The 20659-nt window shown below is 38.2% G+C and overlaps 4 protein-coding genes across 4 annotated transcripts in view; 1 reads left to right on the forward strand and 3 right to left on the reverse strand.

The window, feature by feature from the left end:
* The window catches only part of LOC140933221 (adenosine receptor A2b-like), a 70619-nt gene that overhangs the window by 13660 nt on the left and 36300 nt on the right, over window positions 1-20659 (forward strand). The window contains exon 2 of the mRNA XM_073382736.1: window positions 1540-1629. The gene's annotated coding sequence lies outside the window, so the exon portion shown is untranslated. The remainder of the gene's footprint in view (window positions 1-1539; window positions 1630-20659) is intronic.
* LOC140933222 (uncharacterized) overlaps window positions 1-20659 on the reverse strand; it is a 100066-nt gene that overhangs the window by 12995 nt on the left and 66412 nt on the right. The window lies entirely within an intron of this gene.
* On the reverse strand, window positions 5131-5930 carry LOC140934504 (uncharacterized). Its single transcript, XM_073384116.1, has 2 exons — window positions 5857-5930; window positions 5131-5620 (listed from the first exon to the last, which is right to left on the reverse strand). The coding sequence occupies exons 1-2, from the start codon at window positions 5928-5930 to the stop codon at window positions 5131-5133; spliced, it is 564 nt and encodes a 187-aa protein (XP_073240217.1).
* LOC140934505 (uncharacterized) lies at window positions 6149-6811 on the reverse strand. The gene has a single exon (XM_073384117.1). It carries the CDS (start codon window positions 6809-6811, stop codon window positions 6149-6151), a length of 663 nt encoding a protein of 220 aa, XP_073240218.1.

Raw genomic sequence — 20659 nt, forward strand, 5'->3', positions numbered from 1 at the left:
TTTACTTAATATCAGCTTTGAAGAAACTTTGATTGTCGTTTTGCTTTCAATATCGTGGAAAATTTAAGCTTCTCGCTTTGTATATTTGCCTTCTTCCTTCCTAGCTATTCCATTACCATTACCATTAGGCAGTATTTTTTATGAATGATTTTAATATGATAATAGTATTCAGTCACAACTGCCCAATACCAACTTTATGCACGAATTCTTTTGGCTGATCGCGCTTAAAATTCGACAAAAAGCCCCTAGGAACTGTGCGTTCAGTTTTAAGTTGTCTACTAGTCTGAACTTTCTCATGCGTTATTGAAAATTTGGAATACTGAACTACATGTTCCCAATGGAAAATCCAATCACTCTATTTAGAATTCATGACAGTTGCTGATTCTTTTCTCATTACGCTTAATAGTCTATATGCTAAACTTTAGTCCATTCTATTGTGTCTATCTCAAAAGGCAATTGTAATATATGTAACCTGCAATAGAAGGTCGATTAGTTTTTGGAGGAAAGTTCACTTGATGCCTTAATTGTCAGTGGCTTTAAGTGAAAATTTTCGAATCTGATTGGTTCTTAACAGCCCATATTTACTATTTAAAATTTGCTATTGAAACACCAACACTGTCTGATTTTACCTGTGCGTTTGTCAAGAACTTCAATCGGACAGGTTTACTGAATCGGACAGAAGCAGTCAATGGTAATGGTACTAGCCAATGACATTTAACGACATAGCCAAGGTAACCGATCAAAAATCAATGAAAAAAAAAACAAGGAGTAAGCAGGCTGTCCATCTTCAGCTTCAATGAAACGAAAAAGGCCTAAATGTAACTGGCCCAATGACTTTTGGTTAGATATTTTTTGTCCGTAGACTTTGACAACCTGTTAAACGCTATTGATTTGGAAAGCCTTGAAACTAACGGCAACGATACAGATCCTGAAGTCTAGAATACAACATACTAAGACAACTAGGGATCTGTTCTTTCCAAGCTGTAAGCTGATTTAATAAAAACTTCTACCAACACTGATAAATATTCCAATACTGAGATTCTCGCATTTTGCCATTCAGGCAATTTATTGGTAATAGGAATTCGTGTCTTGCAATCACAGCCTTAATCGGGTTTGTAATTTCAAATCAGCCTCGTGCGTTGTGAAATTACTCACCCGATTACTCCCTGAATTTTACCCCGCTCAGTCCTATTATTTTATCTGTATCGTGTCTGCCACAAAGTGAGAAGATTTAGCAAGTTATTGATTCTTTTTTAACAATTTTACGCCCACTAGCTAATCCTGGTGGTGAAAACAAACCTTTTATTGACCATGTTTCTGGTAATTTTCTTACAGCATTTGATTGACGGCGGTACTTTTAGAAAGGGTTACTTCAGTGTTTTAACGGCTTAAGTGTGATTTGAAATCACTGCTAATATATACTGTTTAAGCTGGCTGAATTGTCTCTTTAAGAGACTCGAAGGTTTGCACCTGCAGTTCCAAAATGCTCTTAAATGTATTTCAATTTGGAAGTAAAAATTGCTTTTCTTTCCCTTGAAGGCAACCGTTGACGCTTAAAATAACGTGGACACACAAGATAAATTTGAGGTAGATACAGATGAAAATTTAACTTGAAGCTCTTTTTGGCAAGTGAGTATACTTTTAACTAATTTTTAACCCCATTTTGCCGGATTTTTTTTTTTCTGCGCTCAAAAAGACAGGCGCTACCAACTGACTCAATATAGCAGGAGGCGCTAATTTTCCTCATGGCTTATTTATTTTTTTTTTTTCAACGACCAAACTTACATCGTATCACTAATCATCGGGTCTTGAGGTAATAATTTCATTATAATTATTTTGCCGATTTTCACCCAACAAAGTTGGTAATATTATTATATTTTCTATTTCAAGGCAAGGCATCCTTAGTTTGAAGTATTCAATAAGCTAAATGTATTTTAGCACAAAATAAATGTATTTTTAACCACACAGAGCAATCGTAATGGCATCACAAAAATATACAATTATTTTTATTTCGTTGGTTATCGAGAAGTACCTTTATTGGGGTATTATTTGTAGGACGTTCCTGCAGTATTTCACCCCTATACTAAGGTTGCTTGAATTGCGTCAAACTTCCTTTCTCTTTTTTCAATTTCTACAGACAAAAGCTGAATGGCGCCCGCAAATATCCTATTTCCCGAGGCCTTTTTTTTAGCATGAAGTAGAGACAAAAACCGTCGATTTACTCTACAAAAGATTTCGTGTTCTGCGCTGAAATTGGGAATTTGCTAGAAATAGCATAAACTTATTTCCGTTGGTTTCGAAAAAATAAATAAGCAGTAAATTAAAGTCAAAATTACAATGGCGTCATTGCCGACATTTTTTAGTAAATATAGCTTTTCTAACGGGGCTTATAGAAGGCCAATTTCGCTTCTCTGCTTTGTTAATGTTAGGTATAAAATCGCTATGAACGAAACACATTTGAACTGCTCAACATTTACTCATCAGCAATGATGAAAACGTAATTATTACTTAAGTATATTTTGAAATGAAGGAGGAAATGTATATAGCTCATTAGTCTGGTAAAAAAAACCTTTCTAAAGAACTGAATAGGAAATCATATATTTTTTCTCTGACTGTGGCACCCTCATTTCTATTTTAGACTGGGTGGGTGATTATTGTTGATTTATTACCGATAGTTTCTTCACCATATGTAGGAACTTCTGTTTTCAAATGGACATCCCAAATCAAACCTGATCAGGTTTCATTATTTTGTGTATTAAAGAGCTCTTGTATAAAGTCGTAAGGAAGATTTTCAATTAAGGTAATTTGAGAGTCCACAATTTTCCCTTTTATTAATTCTATATCATCCTACACTTATCTAATCGCAACTTTTTTTGGCCATTTTATTTGTACTTCGCAAACCAAAGGATGTCCTACCTTAAAAAGGAATCTAGTTCTTTTTTGATTTAATACACCTGCCCCCCATATTAAAAAGGAAAAATCATCCGCCTATTTTTTACGAGAAGATTTCGTTGTTAATACAATCAACCAGTCTCAACAAAGTCTGCGCAACTTTCTTGCTCCTACGTCCCACTTATCTGACTTCCTGCTGGGTCTCTAGCAGTATTGAAGCAAATGAACAATTTCTAATTTCTAAGGTCGCGGTATTGTATTAATTTTTTCCGCCTTCATTTCCATTTTGCTCTGAGTTGGGACTCACAGTGTTTACGTGCTTTTTTTGTTACAACATGACTCTATTGATTATCGTCATTATATGTTTTATAATGATGCCATGCTGTCATTGGCGTGTATTTTTTTTTACAATACCATTTAGAAAATCGATGGCTATTGGAAGAGTTGTAAATTGTCTTATAAATTGTTGAATTATTGCCGATCGCAAATTTGTACCGTCGAAGGATAAAAATGAAAAGCTCTTGGTTTTCATTCTCGAAATTTGTATCAGGTCTTCCTTGAAGTAAAGCTTTATATGGAAAGAAAAAGCAAGATAGTTAAGAAGAGAAATTTCTTCGATGATAGTTCGGTGTAAATTCAGCTGGTGAGTACCCCTGTAGCGACTTTTTATTCACCTGAACTTAGCAATAATTAACTGTCGATGTTTTCGGCCAGTTTGGGAAAAGTGAGAAGTAATATTCTAAAAAAAATGAAAATAATAATAAAGTATTTTTCTACAAGAGATGCGGAGCAAAAGTTTCAGTTGAAACTGCAATTTATATACGCTTGGTTGAATGTTATTATCCGCCCTATAGGTATTAGAGAACCAAATTATTTGTTTCAACTTTCGGGCAGAGGCTGCAGTCTTTATTTACAAATATGTATATTTTTGTTATCGTGCAAGTGCTGTTTATGTATTTTTCACCGAGGGACGGTAGAACCGCTGGAAGCTCAGTAAATTATCGAATTGCTACAATTATCGTGTTTGTCTTTTTATTTTCATGGCTTTATTGCAATAGTCCACCTGGCTAGTCGTACTATTGAAAAATTTCCACAAAGTGTTTGAGTCATTTTATCTAAGAGTTGTTGCTTTAAGAAACAAAAAAACTGGACAAATTTAGTAGCATGGCTGTGAACTCTGTTCACAGATTTGCGCCTTCACAATAAGGGGAACTCGTCTGAAAGACATAAGCACTTCGGCTAAAGCCAAAAAAGGGCTTCATTACAGTTTGTACTGTTGCTTGATCACATTTGTGTTAAGAGAGGAACAGGACTATGTTGACTAAAGCCGTAGCAATTTTGTACCTTTTGGGAAAAATTAAATATTCTCCGCCCTTTTTCTCGTTTCTTTTTTTTTCTTTTTTAATTGTTTTTATTTGCAAATTATAAATTGTTAAAGAACAAATCAAAGAAAGACTATCGTCAACTTGTGGTAACGTTGTTTAGAAAATAATCAAATGGTTATCAACTCTGGTTTTCCCACAGTAAATTGTAGGAAATGATAGAAATTCAGATTGTTTATCCATATGTTTAATATACTTTATTTTCTCTGGAAACTCAATACTTTTCTTGCTGTTTTATTTGCAAATTATAAATTGTTAAAGAACAAATCAAAGAAAGACTATCGCCAACTCGTGGGAACGTTGTTTGTATGTGTAATAATCTAATGGTGACGAGTGAAATTAGGGAATAATTTCACGCGCGTTTTGTCCAAATCCTTATAATTTCCCGAGCCTTTAGGTGTTAAGCAGGACTCGAACCCGGCACCTTCGGCTCGTTGCAACTTTTCCTTACCACTACACCACTAAGGCTGATTATGTAACCTTGGCGAAAAGTTTTAATGCCTTTTCCATGGAAAATCCGCCGGCAAACGCGATGTCCAGGAGGGGTCGACTGTTAAACGCGAACACTAAATCGACACGATGAAACACAGAAATATTAACACCACTGTTTTCAACTGGAAAGACTCATAATAATAATAATAATAATAATAATGGAATTTATATAGCGCTTATGCATCGCTGTTCTAAGCGCTTATTATTATTCAAAACAAATGTGTTCATTCAAAACACATGTGTTCATTCCTCCATGTCACGTGTTCATTTAACTGTCAATCAAAGTCGCCCCTAAAACCGGAAGCGGGGCACATTTCCGCCCCTAGTCGCGACACAAAGTTGAGACGATTTACAGTTTCTAGACCTAGGTCTCCGCTTCCTCTAAGAAACACAGTTTTGTGATTGGTCTCTTGTACTCCCCGTATTGAGTACGCACTGTGACTGCTCGGTCCATCCCATCTTGTCCAGGATGAGTAGACACAATCCTATCCAAAGGCCACATTCCTCGTAGCTGGTTCGGTTCTGCAACAAGCACTACGTCTCCTTCCTTCAGACTTTTTCTCTTCTCTCTCCACTTCTTCCTCTCTGTAAGACTAGGGATATTCTCCTTGGTAAAGCGCTTCCAAATGAAGTTGACAGGCGTTTGAGACTGTCGCCAAAGTTTCGTTGAGTTGATCTCTCTCTCACCAACATCAGCCTCTTCATTACTCGGGTTTGGTCGCAGAAGCAGAAAATGATTTGGCGTCAGCGCTTCTATATCATCCGCATCGCTTGAGACATATGTGACGAGGCGACTGTTCAGTATACCTTCTGCTTCCACCAGAGCAGTTCTTAGCGCTTCTTTAGCAACGATCCTGTTTTGCAGTACAGACTTCAAGGTTTTCTTGTACACTGCACTAACCTCTCCCACGCGCCACCGAAGTGGGGTGCACTTGGCGCTTGGAAATTCCACTCAGTCTTCGTTGGTGCACAAAAGTTTTGTACTTTATCTTCATTCAGTTGCTTAAGACGTTTTTAAAGCTCATTATTGACAAAGTTAATTCCATTATCGCCGTATATTCTTTGTGGTCTCCCACGTCGCGCAATGAACCTCTTCAAAGCGATAATGAAATGATCCGTCGATAGATCTTCCACCAGTTCAAGATGGCAAGCTCTAGTAGCCATGGAAATAAACCAACAACCGTACACTTTAACTTCACTACTCTCTCCTTAACTATCATTGGACCAAAAAAATCAACCCCAGTGTTCCTGAATACCATTCCAGGTTCAAGTCTACACTCAGGTACGTTTCCTATTTGCTGCTCCTGGGGTTTTACTGTCTGGTGATAACAGTAATTGCACTTAAATTTCACGCTCCTTACAGCTTGACGACAACGGATGATTCAATAATCCTGTCTAATTAGATTCAGCAAATGTTCGGTTGGTGGATGGTGGTAGGTACGATGCATTTCCTTGTCCTCAATGATCAGCTGCGCAAGTTCATGATGTGAGTCAATTATCTTCGGGTGTCGTGTCTTGTAAGGGAAAGCTCGTGCGTTTTGCAACCTTCCACCGACTACAAGAAGTCCACCTACCATTCTCGGATCAAGAGATTTGATTCTGCTCCGCTTATGAACCTCCTGGCCATTTCCCAGGCACCTTATCCCCTCGCCAAAAGACTCTACTTGCGCTCTCTTCACTAGCTGGCTCTGAGCAGCTCTTACTTCTGTTGCTGTCAGCGGTCCCGTCTGACCCAGTTCCTTCTCTACTCGTGTATGGTTTACAAATCGCATCACGTACTCCAGCACTTTCATTAGTTTAGCTGGGGATGGACATCTTTTCCATCCCAACACAGGCTCACTTTCCTGGGAAACTCCTACCCATCTTAGCCTTTTCCTATCTCTCTTGTCGTCCTCAAGGAGCACTTCAACTTTGTTTTCTGGCCATAACTTGGTTACTTTGTAAAGGAACTCCGGCCCAGCGTTGTAGCGATGATTCAAATTAAGTTCTACATGGTGGAGTCCACGGGTGATATCATCTGCAGGATTATTATCACCTTTCGGCATGTATGTTCAACTCACTGTTCCCGCCCCTAGTGTAGTCTCCAGGTTACTCATGATTGTGTGAATCTCTGATACTCGATTTCCCGCGAACGCCTTGTGGTTGGAGCTCGTCTGGTGAATCCAATGAAGAACGGTGGTAGAATCACTCCAAAAGGTTATCTTCTCTATCTTTGTCATTAACTCTACTGCCACTGTTTCAGCTAAACGGGCACCAGTAAGAGCTGCCATTAGTTCAAGTCTGCATATAGACTGTGCCTTAAGGGGCGCAACTCGACCTTTCCCAGCGACTAGTCTCTCTAGTCGCACAGGCTCCGTAAGCATCTTGGCTCGCGTCGCAAAACAAATGTAGGTTAGTTTCTCGAAATGGCCGGTTCCGGCTGAATAGTGCTCGCGGAATTTGCACAGTTTCAAGCAGTTCTGATTCTTTAAACCATTCGCGCCACTCTCGAAGATCAGCTTCTTTCAACTCATCATCTCATCCGTACTTTAGGCGATTCAGATTTTCAAGGATAATCTTGCCTCTGATTAGAAACGGGAGGAGATGTCCTCGAGGATCCCACACAGAGGACGCTTGGCTTAAGATTGATCTCTTTGTAGTAGCTGATTCTTGTCTAAGCGCATTGAACCTAAATACATCTTCTTGAGCATCCTACGTAACGCCCAATGCTCGGTCTGTTGGTAATTTTATTTAAACGTTGACCCCTGAATTTCGCTGATGCATCATATACTCTCCTGATACGATCATGTTTCTTGAGATTGATAACAAAACGGTGTGGTAAGTACCAAGTCACTTTACTATCAGTGCATACTTCCTCTTCGCTTAGTTTTTTCACATAACCCTTCTTAATGTCATCCTCGATTGACTTCGCATATCTTTCCTTAATTTCGGGGTCATTTTTAAGCCGCTTCTCTAACGACTCAAGTCTGCACACAGCCATGTCACAGTTATTAGGAAGCGATGGGACTTCTTCGCGCCAAAGCAGCCCTGACACATAAGCGTCTTCACCCTCCGATATCTTAGTCCTCTGCTCCATTACTGCCAACGCGCGTCTGTCCTCATTTGAACGCACGGGATCTGCTAGCTTCACCACACCTAATGACTCTACCTACAACAGAGCAATAAGCAGCTACTGCAACTCCACCTCTTCGCCTGCACTTGTTTGATACACTTTAAACTCATTGTATGGTGATGCCACTCTTTGTTCACTGGGTAACCAGTTAGTGACTGCCCAACCGAGAGGTGTCTCAACTGCGTATGGTACTCCGTCAGCATGTGACTGTCCTGAAAGTTTTACAATCTACATTGGTAGAATCAAATCTGAGTTGTTGCTTCCTTTTATCAGTCGCACTGGACCCGTTTCCGTGTCCTTCAAGTCTAAGTATTTCAGGTGGCTAAATTTCTGTTTAATCGCCGACCACTTTATCTTCTGATCCGGAACTGTTAGGTTAAAAAACGTTTTTACATCTCTCAGTACGTACTTCACCCCTTCTCTTCCAACTCTAGCAATTTGGCAGTTCTTTATATGTTGCGAGGTAAACGCCTTCTCTGCATTAATACCTTGAATTTGCAATTCTATCTCCTTGCCTTTAAGACCAAGTGACTGAGCCAATTGAACTGAACAGAAGGTTTCTGGGCTCCTTCAATCGCTCAATAATGTTCAAATCAACCTCATGAACTAGAGTAAGGTGACGCATAAAGCAGCCCTGAACTTTGAATCCATTCTTAGCATTGCATTTGTTCAGTCGATGGCCCGGCAACGGACAAACAGGCAAAGTTTATGTTCGTCAACGAGTTTCTCCTTCTCGAGAATGGGCAGTTCCTTAAACTTCTTACACTCCTCCAACGCATGACTTGTCGAGTTATGAACTGAACGCTTCTTTGTCAACTTTCCATCAACTGAAGGAGTCTCTTGTGTTGCTCCCGCAAACAGTCCTGGCACCGGATTGCCTGCAAACCTATGTGACCACTTTAAGGTAAATCACTCCTAGTCGAATCAAACCTTCTCCATTCTCGCTTCTCCGGCATCCACCTCTGCTTTGACTCTCATATTTTCGCTTTTTTTTCCAGCCATTTGGCAAATGACTCCTAGGTAGACCGTTTCGATCCTTCCACAAACTCAGCCCATCTACCGCAAAGACGAACAGGAAGCTTAGCAACGTTTGCTGCAGGTATCTGCGAGTTTAACTAATGAACAATGTTGTTTCACCTGGAGGTTTTCTTGTCTCCGGTTTTACACTAGGCTCAATTTCTCCATTGTCATCGCCTTCTTGACCGCCTGGAACGGTTAAGGGTTCTTTACCAATGGGACGTTTATCATCAACAACAGTTTGAGTGTTGGAATCAGAGTTCAGATATAAGCGTGAAACGCAATCCTCTACACTATCAATAGGTAATCCCGCCAAATCTTTATCGTCAATATGATTAGAATCCTTAATAGCAAGGGCATCTTCGTAAGCCACTTCTAATTTTTTCCTTCAGCTGTCCTTTCAACTTCTAGCAGTTCGCCATGTCGCTTCGCTTCGACACGCAGTAACCTGATTTATTCTTCGCACTTTTGCTCGGCTATTTTGAACTCAAGGGCGAGGTCCTCCGCTTGACGTTTCTTTCTCGGAAATGAGCTTTTACTTGCTTTGGACGTCCTGGTAGACTCGCTAGATGGAAATAACTTCAGTGTTTGGTCTCTCTTTCCGTTTGAAACACTCATTTCAGACACAATTACACAATCACTCTCGATGTTTCAACGCTTTGTTGTTGTTTACTTTTCACTGTTTGACACGAATTTCACTCGGTGGTTGAATAACTCCATACTCCTTTGTTTTTCACACTTTTTCTGTCAAAGTCACACAAAATATCCCGGCTCGAAAAAACCAAATATCAAGGAGGGTCGAACACATTAGAGCTATTGAAAGTTAAAAAAACAAAAACAAAAAAACAGTGTAAACGCATTTCATGGCAATGAATGAATGAAAGAACACACATTCTATGCTTTACAAAGCCGATACACCTCGTCTGCGAAGTACGACGCAAAACATACGTTTTCTTATCTTGATTTCCGCTGTTATTTTGAAGCTAAATGGTTAAAATCACATCCATTTTTGGCTCATACAGGTTCTTAAGAATAGCATGACATGATATTTTGTCACTTTCAGATCACTTTCCAGCAAGCTGGAGTCTGTAGTCCCCCTTGATCTTGCGGAGTCGAAGAGCAAATGCTCATCAGCCATCTTCTTGTCAATCCAATCCCACATCGTATTCATCTGAAAGACTCCTGCGTGTGTTAAATTTGGTAAGACCTCTAACCGTGGTGTAGAAAATTTGTCACAAAAAAAACTCTGAGTCTGAGCAGCGAACGATGCACGCTCTCATAAGAATTTGATCACACCGAACTTTTGCGAGCGTGTGCTTCTTCGGAAACGATAGATCTTCGCATTCTCGAAGGGTGATATAAACAAAAAAGAAAAAAAAGGTGAAAATATGAAAATGAATAGAAAAAAAAAGAATAAAATTAAAAGATAAAAAAATGAGAAAAATGGTGGAAAGTAACAAAATTTTACCAAAAAGGTAAAAATATTGCTATGGCGTTAGCACGCCAATGTACAGGACATGACTATGAACCAACTAATAAAAACTGGGTTGCAGTTGAAGTAACTCGTCTTATGTACAATATGGGCGAAAAACCGAAGTTGTTGCATAAAATTTCTCGCGTCTGCATTATAGGTGAATATTGCCTCATTACCATTAGCTCCTCATTCTCTGATCAAATAAGCTGTTGAAATAACATCTCTGAATATTGAAAGAGCATAGCAGTATCTAAGTAATCTCTGAAAATATGAGCCCTCTTTTAAAAACCCAAAGAACTGATGTGTCGCTTATTCACGTTTTTACCAGTTTCGCGGGATCTTGTTAGATAAATTGCTTGCAAAGAGCTTAAATTTGCAAAAAATGCTCAATTAAATCAGCTCTTTGAACTTTTGAACTTAATTTATACATATATATGGCGATTCTTTCTATATCAAAATATAAATATAAGCAATGACGTCAGCAAAGATTCGCCTTTTCGCGCAATCATGCAACCTTACCCACAACATTTCACTTAGGCGCCACTAACCGTATGGAAGGTGAAGTTATGTCCAGCAGTTAAATTGGTTGTTTAATTTTATATTGCGGGCTTATAAGCTAACACTTTATGACAAGAGGAAAGTGACAGTTTCTGTTGCCACATTGCGTTCAATTTAGTCTACAAAGGAAATAAACCGGTAGTTTATACCACGCGAACACAAGTCTACAATGAATAGCCTCCAACTTCCTCCATAATAAGCTGTTTCGGTGGCAAAAAGCCGATTGGACAACTTTTCCCATAATCGTCAGGTGTCTATGTAAGAGTGGGAGGTTTTCAGTTTTGGGAAGTCGTTTTTTACGCCCACTGGCCAGTTCTAGCTATAGAAACATACCTTTCAACGAACGCCCTTCGTTAAGCATGATATTACTAACGGCACGTTACATGTAAGAATTATTATTATTATTTTTTTGTTTGAAGTGTATATATTTCAACAGTTTTCTGGCTTCTGGAGATGAATAGAATCAAATTTATATCCCTCTTGTCGATCAGAAGCTAGCAGTTGAAACTAAAACCATTAATAGACAGCACAAGAATTAGATCGAGATGGAAAGAAATTTTAGTTTCCGGTTTCGTTCGCAGACTCACCCGGCTTTGAAATTTTAGACACTCCCTACTGATATGATTGATTTTTAAAGAAGGGCAATAACGTTTTTTCGAAGTAAACTTAACTACTTTATTCCTTGAATGTATAATGGCCTCTTGCCCTTTCATCGTTAGACCATGCTGTGAGATAGCAACTCCTTTTCGGAGAAAAAAAAAATCTATCCAACCTCCAACAAGGCAGTCTATTTTCAATACAGCTCTTAAAAAGGTTAAGTAACTTCTTTTAGTCTTCCTAGACCAAGTACGTAAGATTTCTCATTTGTTCTTTTCTTGTAATTACAACAAAAACAATCATCATTGACTGTTACCAACAACCATTAATAAAATATATTTTACGACAGACCGTTTTAACTTCTTACTAAACTAAATGATCTTACTTGTGACTATACTAGTTCCTTATATAAATGTGTTTCCCTTGATTTATTTTCAACAACTATGATGTATGGAGCTACCTTCATTCGCTACGTTTAGTTCTTCCTGAAACGGAAGGGCTATTGTTTTGATGCGGATGTGATAAGTAACCGCGTGAAAATATAACATATTCTGCCTTTAATTATGTAGTAGATATAACACAGTGAATTAATCCAAAAACTGCAATAGCGTGACTCCCATTTTTGTTTCATTTTTCTCCTACTGAGCCGGCTTTGTAAAAAATCTTCCCTAACTTTGCTTTTCAGATATCCGTTTTTAATATAAGGCCCATTTTTTAAATAAACATTTGCTAAGCTTAATTGTTCTCTTTAAGATTTATTTATCATTGGGGATTGGCAAGAGAAGTATAGTTAATCTAATGGCCAGTTTTTGAAAAAAAAAATGGAGGTGTAGCCGGATAGAGTTTATTAATACCGAAAACATAAAAAAAACTAAAAAAGTAACGTTATTTTTTCCTGACTGTCGCAACTTATTTCACGGAGAAGCCGGATCCTTAAACTTATTGAACTGTTCCTAGTGAAATATTTATCAACCGGATAGCTAGTCAAGTACGGTTTATTTAGAAACCAGTTTCAAAGAAGTACTCTCAGTCATTTTTTCGGCATTAACTAGTGAAAGCTTTTTGTAAGGTTTAATGTTCCGCCTTCTAAATGATGTCTGCTCTTTTAAGAAGGCAAATTCATCTGATATCAAAAATTTTTAACTCTTTGTTTCCGATGTTTACGTTTCTTCTTTCCCTTCTCAGGATGTCTTCTTGTTTTATATATGTTGTGGTTCAATTTTACTCTTGGTTCAAATGTTATTTTCCTTTTTTTAAAACTCATTATAATACTTTACCATTCCAAAAAAACAATGGAAAATGTAATTTTAAACAAAGGCAAATTTGAACAACGGATCTATACGCCCGCCTTAATTGACAGCGTGTATTGTTTTTACCTCGCTAATTCCTTATGAGTTCCTGTCTCGGCCCAACTTCCTTACTTGAAAGACAGTGCCAAGGGAGCAGAGATATCCGTACTATAGAGGTAGGGATCGCGTAAAGTTTGCTTTCTTGAGAGCCAGCTTTAAGAGTGGTGTCTCTATTTTGAAGGTGTCGTTCCGTAGGTAGAGGATTTTGCTAATGTTAGTGGAGCCATGGTTTATTCTATAAAATTGGGGTGATTTACGAGAAATTAGTGGTGCAGGTTTTGTGGCAGTTGCTGTCGTTCCCTGGAGGCAGGGAAATTCTGTTACAACTGTTTTGTCCCAAGCTAAAGTGTAGCTTGTCCCTCTGGTGAAAAATTCAAATATAGCGATAGCTAACCGCCCTAGCGTTGCAGTTTAAAAATGTGCGAGGTCGCTAGAGGAACAAATTTTCCTAATTTTGTTCTCCTCGACCGCTAATTTTTTTCTTATATAACATATAATTACGAATGATGATAAATTTTCTTGAATTATACTTGTTGTTTATGTATGTTTTTAGCTTTACGTTTAATTATGAATGATAATTTTCTTTAGATCATACTTGTTGTTTATATATTTTTAGCTTTTTTAAGTTTAATGTCAAACTGTACAATAACAGGTTGCACCTGTGGGGTGCGACAAGAATAGCGTACAAATGAATAAATTAATAGGAGTTTTCCTTGATTATGGACCCTTCAGTGAATTATTCTTTGATGGTTGAGGAAAGAGGAAAATATCCAGCATTTCCATTTAAATTATTTTTTCAACTTATAGGACTAAAACATGCGATCGCGCTATTGGTGGCCTGGACGGGTGGAGTGGGGGGGGGGGGGGGGGGGGTACTTGGGTTAATGTTTGCTGGGTATGTGCCGCTGTCCTTTCAGAGCCCCTACCCCATTGTAGTCTATTTTTTTTCCAATTATAGACCCCATCATAGTCACTTTTTGGAAAATGTAATTTCCGCGATCCCAACTTAGTCACTTTCTATTTATGCATCTACCTTACTAATGTGGTTTCAAGAACGGAATGTAATGCGGTCAGTGCAACCTTATTGTTAAATTTAATAAACAACAACTTTCTGATATTCTTTTGACCGAGAATCTTCCCATGTTGAATCCCGACTTACCCTAAAAATTAGTGTCACGCCATTCAAAATGGATCAAAATAAAAATCAAAACCGTTCGATAGATAACGTCCAGAATCTGGGAAATGAAAGGAGGTACATATACAAAGGCCCTCCCTAAGATTCAGGTCAGAGGAATATTTCGTATATGAGATATCCGAAGAAATGTTTTACCCAAACTTATAGAGATTTGTATGGAGACGCCATGCTGGTGCTCAGCTGGATGAGCTCCAACATGGCGGACGGAAACCAACAGAAACATCTGTTACCGAGTTTTGCTACAAAAGCGTGAATGTATTCTTCGAGAAACTCATAAACATTAAAGTAATACTTTTTCTTATAATACATGAACTGTTTAGATAGCAAAATTTCCTGAAATAAGTCATTTTTTTTAACCTACATGACAGCTCTCTTGGCCATCATGTAAATGCCGCGTCAAGCAAAAGCTTAGAAATTCAAGCGTACTCTATCACAAAACCAAGAACCCTTTTGAAGCGAAAATTTGTATGAAAATTAGTTTTCAGCTGCTCTAATGCATCGTGAAAGTAAAGTCTCGGTAGGATCGATAGTTTTTTTTCTTTTGAATTTTAGTGACGTCATGTGAAAACCAACAATTGAAAATGCGTCCCTATTGTAGTGACTCCAGTCGTGAAAATGCGATCCAGCGGCACATCCCCTTTAGCCTCTTGTAAGGGAGTCTCCCACCCCCCTGGGATTGGTGGGTACTATCTCATTTAAGATATATGTAGGCGTATTTCTCAGGTGATCAGAACCAAATGTACATTATTGCAATCCTACACCCGACAAAATATTACAATTTTTTCCACTGGCAAACGCCAGTCAGCATTATGATGATCAATTACAATGTAATCGTTGCTTCAGCGTTTATCTTCTGCTAAAGTTCGTGTCGTTTCAACAGTTTGATATCAAACCGGATTAACCATCTAATACTTTGCACCTGCAAAAATGTTAATGATTGAACAAATAAACAGTCAAATATATAAAAATTAGTAGAGGTAGTGAACTCGATATTTGTCCTTCATTTCCAAATGCTTATCCTCTATAGGGTTGTTAATTTTGTATTTTTTTAAAATAAAAGCGTGTGTGTGTAAAATATAAAGGTGGTGTCAAGCAATAATGAGCGTTGTAGAGTATACTTAGATCGTGTAAATTATTTTCATTAATCGCTTTTCTTATTTTTACCAGAGGAACATTTGTTAAAATTTATCATCCCAAATCGCCTGGTACAAATGATGTGTATAAAACTTCTTGATGATCTTTAATATTATTATTATTATTGTATCTCAGATATTAAGAATTTTGTGTGGAATGATGTTATAACCCTTTAATCATTATTATAAATGATCTCACTTGTCCCCAATAGGTTTTTCGTAACATGGGATTTCCCTTAATTGAAGCTCGGGATTCGGGATTTTAAAGTGACATTGGGCCGAGATTCGGTATCAAAAATGGGCACGGGATTACACGAAACTGTGGGTCGGGATAACGGGATTGAAAAACCCTATTGGGGACCCTCTTGAAGTGCAGTCTGGACTAGAGTAGCAAGGTTTGTGTTCTAAACGATTTCCTAATTTTGCTGATGACTGGCTGTTTCCGAGAGGAAAAACGACTGAGGATGGGGAAAAAGATAAGATTAATCTTATCAGGCATTTTGAAGGGGCTTTGTCACAAGGATATTGCTTTTTTTGGTCAATTCTGCGCTTAAGTTATGACGAAGTGCCTTTAGCCATACATAAAGTGCTCTGATAGTCAGTTGCTTGTTGAAGCATTTAACTGGAAAAATTTAGCTTAAGAACGTTACTGGACGTTTCGATGTTTCGAACATCATTATCAAGAATGAAGTTGACGTAAAATTTATCTGTGTTTTGCCTACAGCCCACGTTCGATATATTAAGATTCTAATATCATAGGTGACGAATTACTCCTTAATTTTGGCGCGAAATTTCAGCGTTAATTTGTAATTTCACATGTGAGATTACAAAATTGCCATGGCAACCCTTCCGTACGTATCAGTGTCAAGATGGCGACGAACTTTTAAAATGCCGTGAATGAAGGTTGTGCCTAAATCATACCGTCCAAAAGGACAGCCGAGGAGTACTAGGAACGAGTTTCCGATTCCGGCCGACTTCGGAAATTCTCGAAAACATCCAATATGGCGGCTCAAGGCTGGTGAAAACTGACAGCCAAAGGAGCCGTTTTATCGCCAGAGAAGCGTGATTTACGGTATTGTTAACGCAGTTTGCGTTTATTGTGAGTTTTGAAGTGTTCTTTGTCCTGTATAGTAAGCAATCCTTTTATAAATGTCTTATCAATTTGTCTTGTCCCGCTGGCCGGTATTACCGAAAAAAAATAGTACCGTCCAACGGGACATCCTAAATTATAGTAGCATTTGTTGGCATGTGCATCACCTCTAGCCTTTATTGTTAAACTGTGTTGTAGGACTGGATTTCTACAGGTTTCTACAAGCTTAGGATAACTCTATGGGAACATTTTTATTCATAAAAGTGGCCTTGTCCTTTTGGCCGGTATTACCGAAGAAAATAGTACCGTCCAACGGGACATCCTGAGTTTTAGCAACATTTGTTAGGAGTTATATCATATCTGGGTTTTTAATTGTTAAACGGTGTTGTACAACTTGATTTCTGTAGGTTTCTACAAGCTTAGGATAACTGTATAGGAATATTTTATTCATAAAAGTGGCTCTGTCCTTTTGGCTGGTATTACCGAAGAAAATAGTACCGTCCAGCGGGACATCCTGAGTTTTAGCAACATTTGTTAGGAGGTACATATCATATCTGTTTTTTTTTTTATTGCTAAACGGTCATTCTTTATGTTTACAAAGGGCCAGGGAAACTAAACAGGAGTGTTTTTTTTAAGTGTGCGATGATCATGTTCACTTTCATACCTTCATCCGCAATTCAAAACAATTTCTGAATCATTTCATATATTTCAATTCGTGCTTACAAGATCTCCATAATTTTATGTAAACGCAACCTTTTTATGGAATCTTCATTCAAGGCCAGAACTAACACTAACCGCCAAACGGAAACTGACTTATGCAAAAACTTTTAAAATTGACGCGTTAGTTTTAAAGGTCCCACTGGATCTGGATGGGGTTAAATTCAAATGTAAGCGAAACACTTGCAATATTTGAAAGAGCACTTGAGCAACACGATACAATACTGGGAACTAAACACTTAAAGAATGTCTTAAAAATAAAGCTATTTTTTCTTTCCGTCTGAGACACCTGGAGAATAAAATTCTCACAGAGCCACAGCCTAAAAAGGCCAAGCTGCTCTGTTGCATCAGGAAGGCCAAACTGTTTTTCTTAATGTTGGACATGCAGTATCATCAATGTTTCCTTTAGGATTAGTTTTGTTTGTAAAATTAAAAGCTGTTCATCACCATCTTCTCTCAACAACACTAAAATGCATTCAAGGAAGTTCTTAACAATTATACATTCTATTATTAATCACAAGTTATGAATAACTTCAAGTACCTTTAAATCACGGCATAAGAAAAAAAACATCGATTTCAATTAAAGCACAAATTCTCATTATTAAACTTAAAAAAAAATACAGGCATTTCAAACTGAGATTCGCATCACCGCAAAAACACAAACAAGATAGTCTAAACGTCAAATCTAAAACTCACAACCACCTGAGTTTGACCAAAGCTGAAAAGTGCAATTACTTTGTTTACTAAAAATCTCTGATTCATGTGGTTACACTCCTCGTACCCTTAAGAGAATTAACTTCACAGATTTAATCAGTGTAAAAATATCCACTACGATCCACACTTAAAAACTGAACTGTGACTGAACTGAACTGTTTCAGGGCGATCAGGCTTAAGAAATAGTGATCTCCATCAACATCCTCCATGAACATTACACTTTCACACAATAAGCAGTTATTGAGAATTTATAAAATGATCGAGTGATCGGTGTCGACCTTAGCACGTTTTTGTGCTAAAATAATAATAGGTATCCATTTGAAGATGATACAAAGGAACCCAAAACAGACTTACCCCGCTTCGGCTGATGTTTAGAAAATTGAGGAGGACTGAAGGGCATCACCGTACAGCTGAATCATGTCAGCTTACATAATGAACAACTACGTGAATGCCCGAGTTTCTGACTCGACGGTCATCCGCCATCGTCAGGAAATCATACGATATTGCTTCTCGAACGAATTGTTGAGATTTATTCAACTGGCTCCCAAAAGTCAAACTCAGGTGACTGCTACCGCAGAGTTCAGTGAACATGGATGACGTGTCTTTTTCTAAACTCATGGGAATGTGACGTCTGGTCTAAAATTCAAAATCTTGCCATTCATCGCCAGTTTATTCATTTCCAAACTATTTAGTGACAACAGTTTTTTGGAAAAATCATAAACAATGGCTTTTTTTAAACTCATGCACAGATGGCTTTTAATATGCTCTAAAAATGAATACCCCCGACTCTAAAAATACTCAAAACCGCCCATCCTTTTCTTGCGGTGTCCATTATGTAAGGGCCTTCACTGGGTGACCAATGCTAAACAACGCCGGGAATAGCTTTGAAAATTTAACCTGATGTTCTGAACTGGACTGTATCTTCAGTTTACCGCAGTTGATTTACTTTTGACTAATATCAAACAAAAACTATAATCCTCTGATACGATATCAGTGATTTGGCAAAGACTGCCTTCTTATCTTTATTCCGTTTTACAAGTGCGCTAGAATCAAAATCGTTTTTTCAAGCAAATATCAACTGAAAGAATGATCTAGCGGGTGAACGGTTCATTACCTCACGATTGGAAGGGTGTCAAAATGTCGAGATTTCACGGTTCTATGACTCGTACAGAAAATTGACCATTGATTAGAGCGAACAAGCAGCATAACTTTCATTTGACTGCTGGTTGCGTCACAGAGAACAGTATCTCGCAGTTTCCGTGGTAAGTACGCTGCTTCCTTTTCAGTTACATAATCAACTACTTCTATTTTCTAAAGTGTATCTCAGTGTTCGTGGCTAAAGCAGCAGTCGGTTAATTGGTGATTAGGCTAGTGCTCTGAGCTCGTCTTCCACATAGGATAAGTTCGAGTTTTCGTTCCCAGAAGCTCAGATGTAAGTTGCGTTTGCGTTTGCGTTTGCGTTTGCTGATGATTCTCGTCCCTGCAAGCGATTGTCTACAGCATATAAGTTTGGGGCTAACTGCTTGAACGGCAGAAATCTTAATGTGAGAACAGTTGAGGTTGAGCTTGATTCTGTAGCCGATACTAAACTACCTGGCATAAAGATAGACAAGTGTTTTTAAACAACGGTATCGAATATAGGAAAGCGACTTCGCTTTTGAAAAGAACAGATACATTTCTGTGACTGAAAGCTGAGAAGTTTGTTTTACAACTCACTTATCCAGCTAATACTTGACTACGGGGGTTATTGTCTTGGGCACATGGAGCAAACCGAAGCCGCACGTCCAAGACGTAATCAATTTGCAGAAACGATGCGCCAGAGTAATCCTAGACAAAAAATGAGACACCCCCTCGGGGCCTTTATTTAGAGACCTTAACGTCATAAAAGACAAGAACGCGCTTACAACGGCATTGACTCTCGCTTGCTTGGAGATTAGATCGAGAAAGCTTAGGATAACTGTATAGAAATATTTTATTCATAAAAGTGGCCCTGTCCTTTTGGCTGGTATTACCGGATAAAATGGTACCGTCCAGCGGAACATCCTGAGTTTTAGCAACATTTGTTAGGAGGTACATATCATATCTGTTTTTTTATTGCTAAACGGCCATTCTTTAGGTTTCCAAAAGGCCAGGGTAACTAAACAGGAGTGTTTTTTTATCGTAATAAATGCCTTGTCATTTTGGCCTGTATTATTTAAGGAAATAGTACAGCCTAGCAGGACATACTAAACTATGTCAGCAGTTGCTTTCATGTATTACTACATGACATGCAGCTTGTTATGGTTACATTGTAATACATGCCTTGCCCTCTGAAGGCTTTTTCCTACCAGCTGGGGACAGCTGAACAAGGATAGTTTTAATAATTCATACCTTGTTGTTGTAATCACCTAAGAGAGTCCACCCAGGGGGACACTCTATATGGAGTACTCAGGTATAACAGTGATGGGGAACTGCAAAACCCTTTTTCTGGTTTGACATTTGAAGTCCAAGGATAACCAAACAGGAGTGGTTTTTATTCTTGAAAATTGTCTAGACCTTTAGAATGGTATAAGCTAAGAAAATAGTACCACCCAGCAGGACGTCCTAAATTAGCTCAGTAAGCTTGTCTTTAATTTTTCATAGTTTATCTCATTTTAAAGTGTTTTGAAAGTTAGTTTGTTATCTCAGGTAATTTTTGTTTTTTTGTTTTGGGGTATGGTAATGAATGCTAATGACGTTGAAACAAATGGAAAACAAAATTACCTGACATAAAATAATTTCCTCGTTAGATTTCTTGTGTTACTTAATTATTAAGGAGCACAATGAGTTTGGAGTTGCTTTCAAGCTTTATTTTCTCCACTCATCAACAAGAATTGGTAGTACATGTGTCAGTGTTTGGATCCAGGAGGGGTGGATTGAGTGGCTAGCCACCCTTTTTTAGAGCAGTCTACCAAAAAA

Source organism: Porites lutea, chromosome 4, assembly GCF_958299795.1.
Source record: "Porites lutea chromosome 4, jaPorLute2.1, whole genome shotgun sequence".
NCBI classification, from domain to species: domain Eukaryota; kingdom Metazoa; phylum Cnidaria; class Anthozoa; order Scleractinia; family Poritidae; genus Porites; species Porites lutea.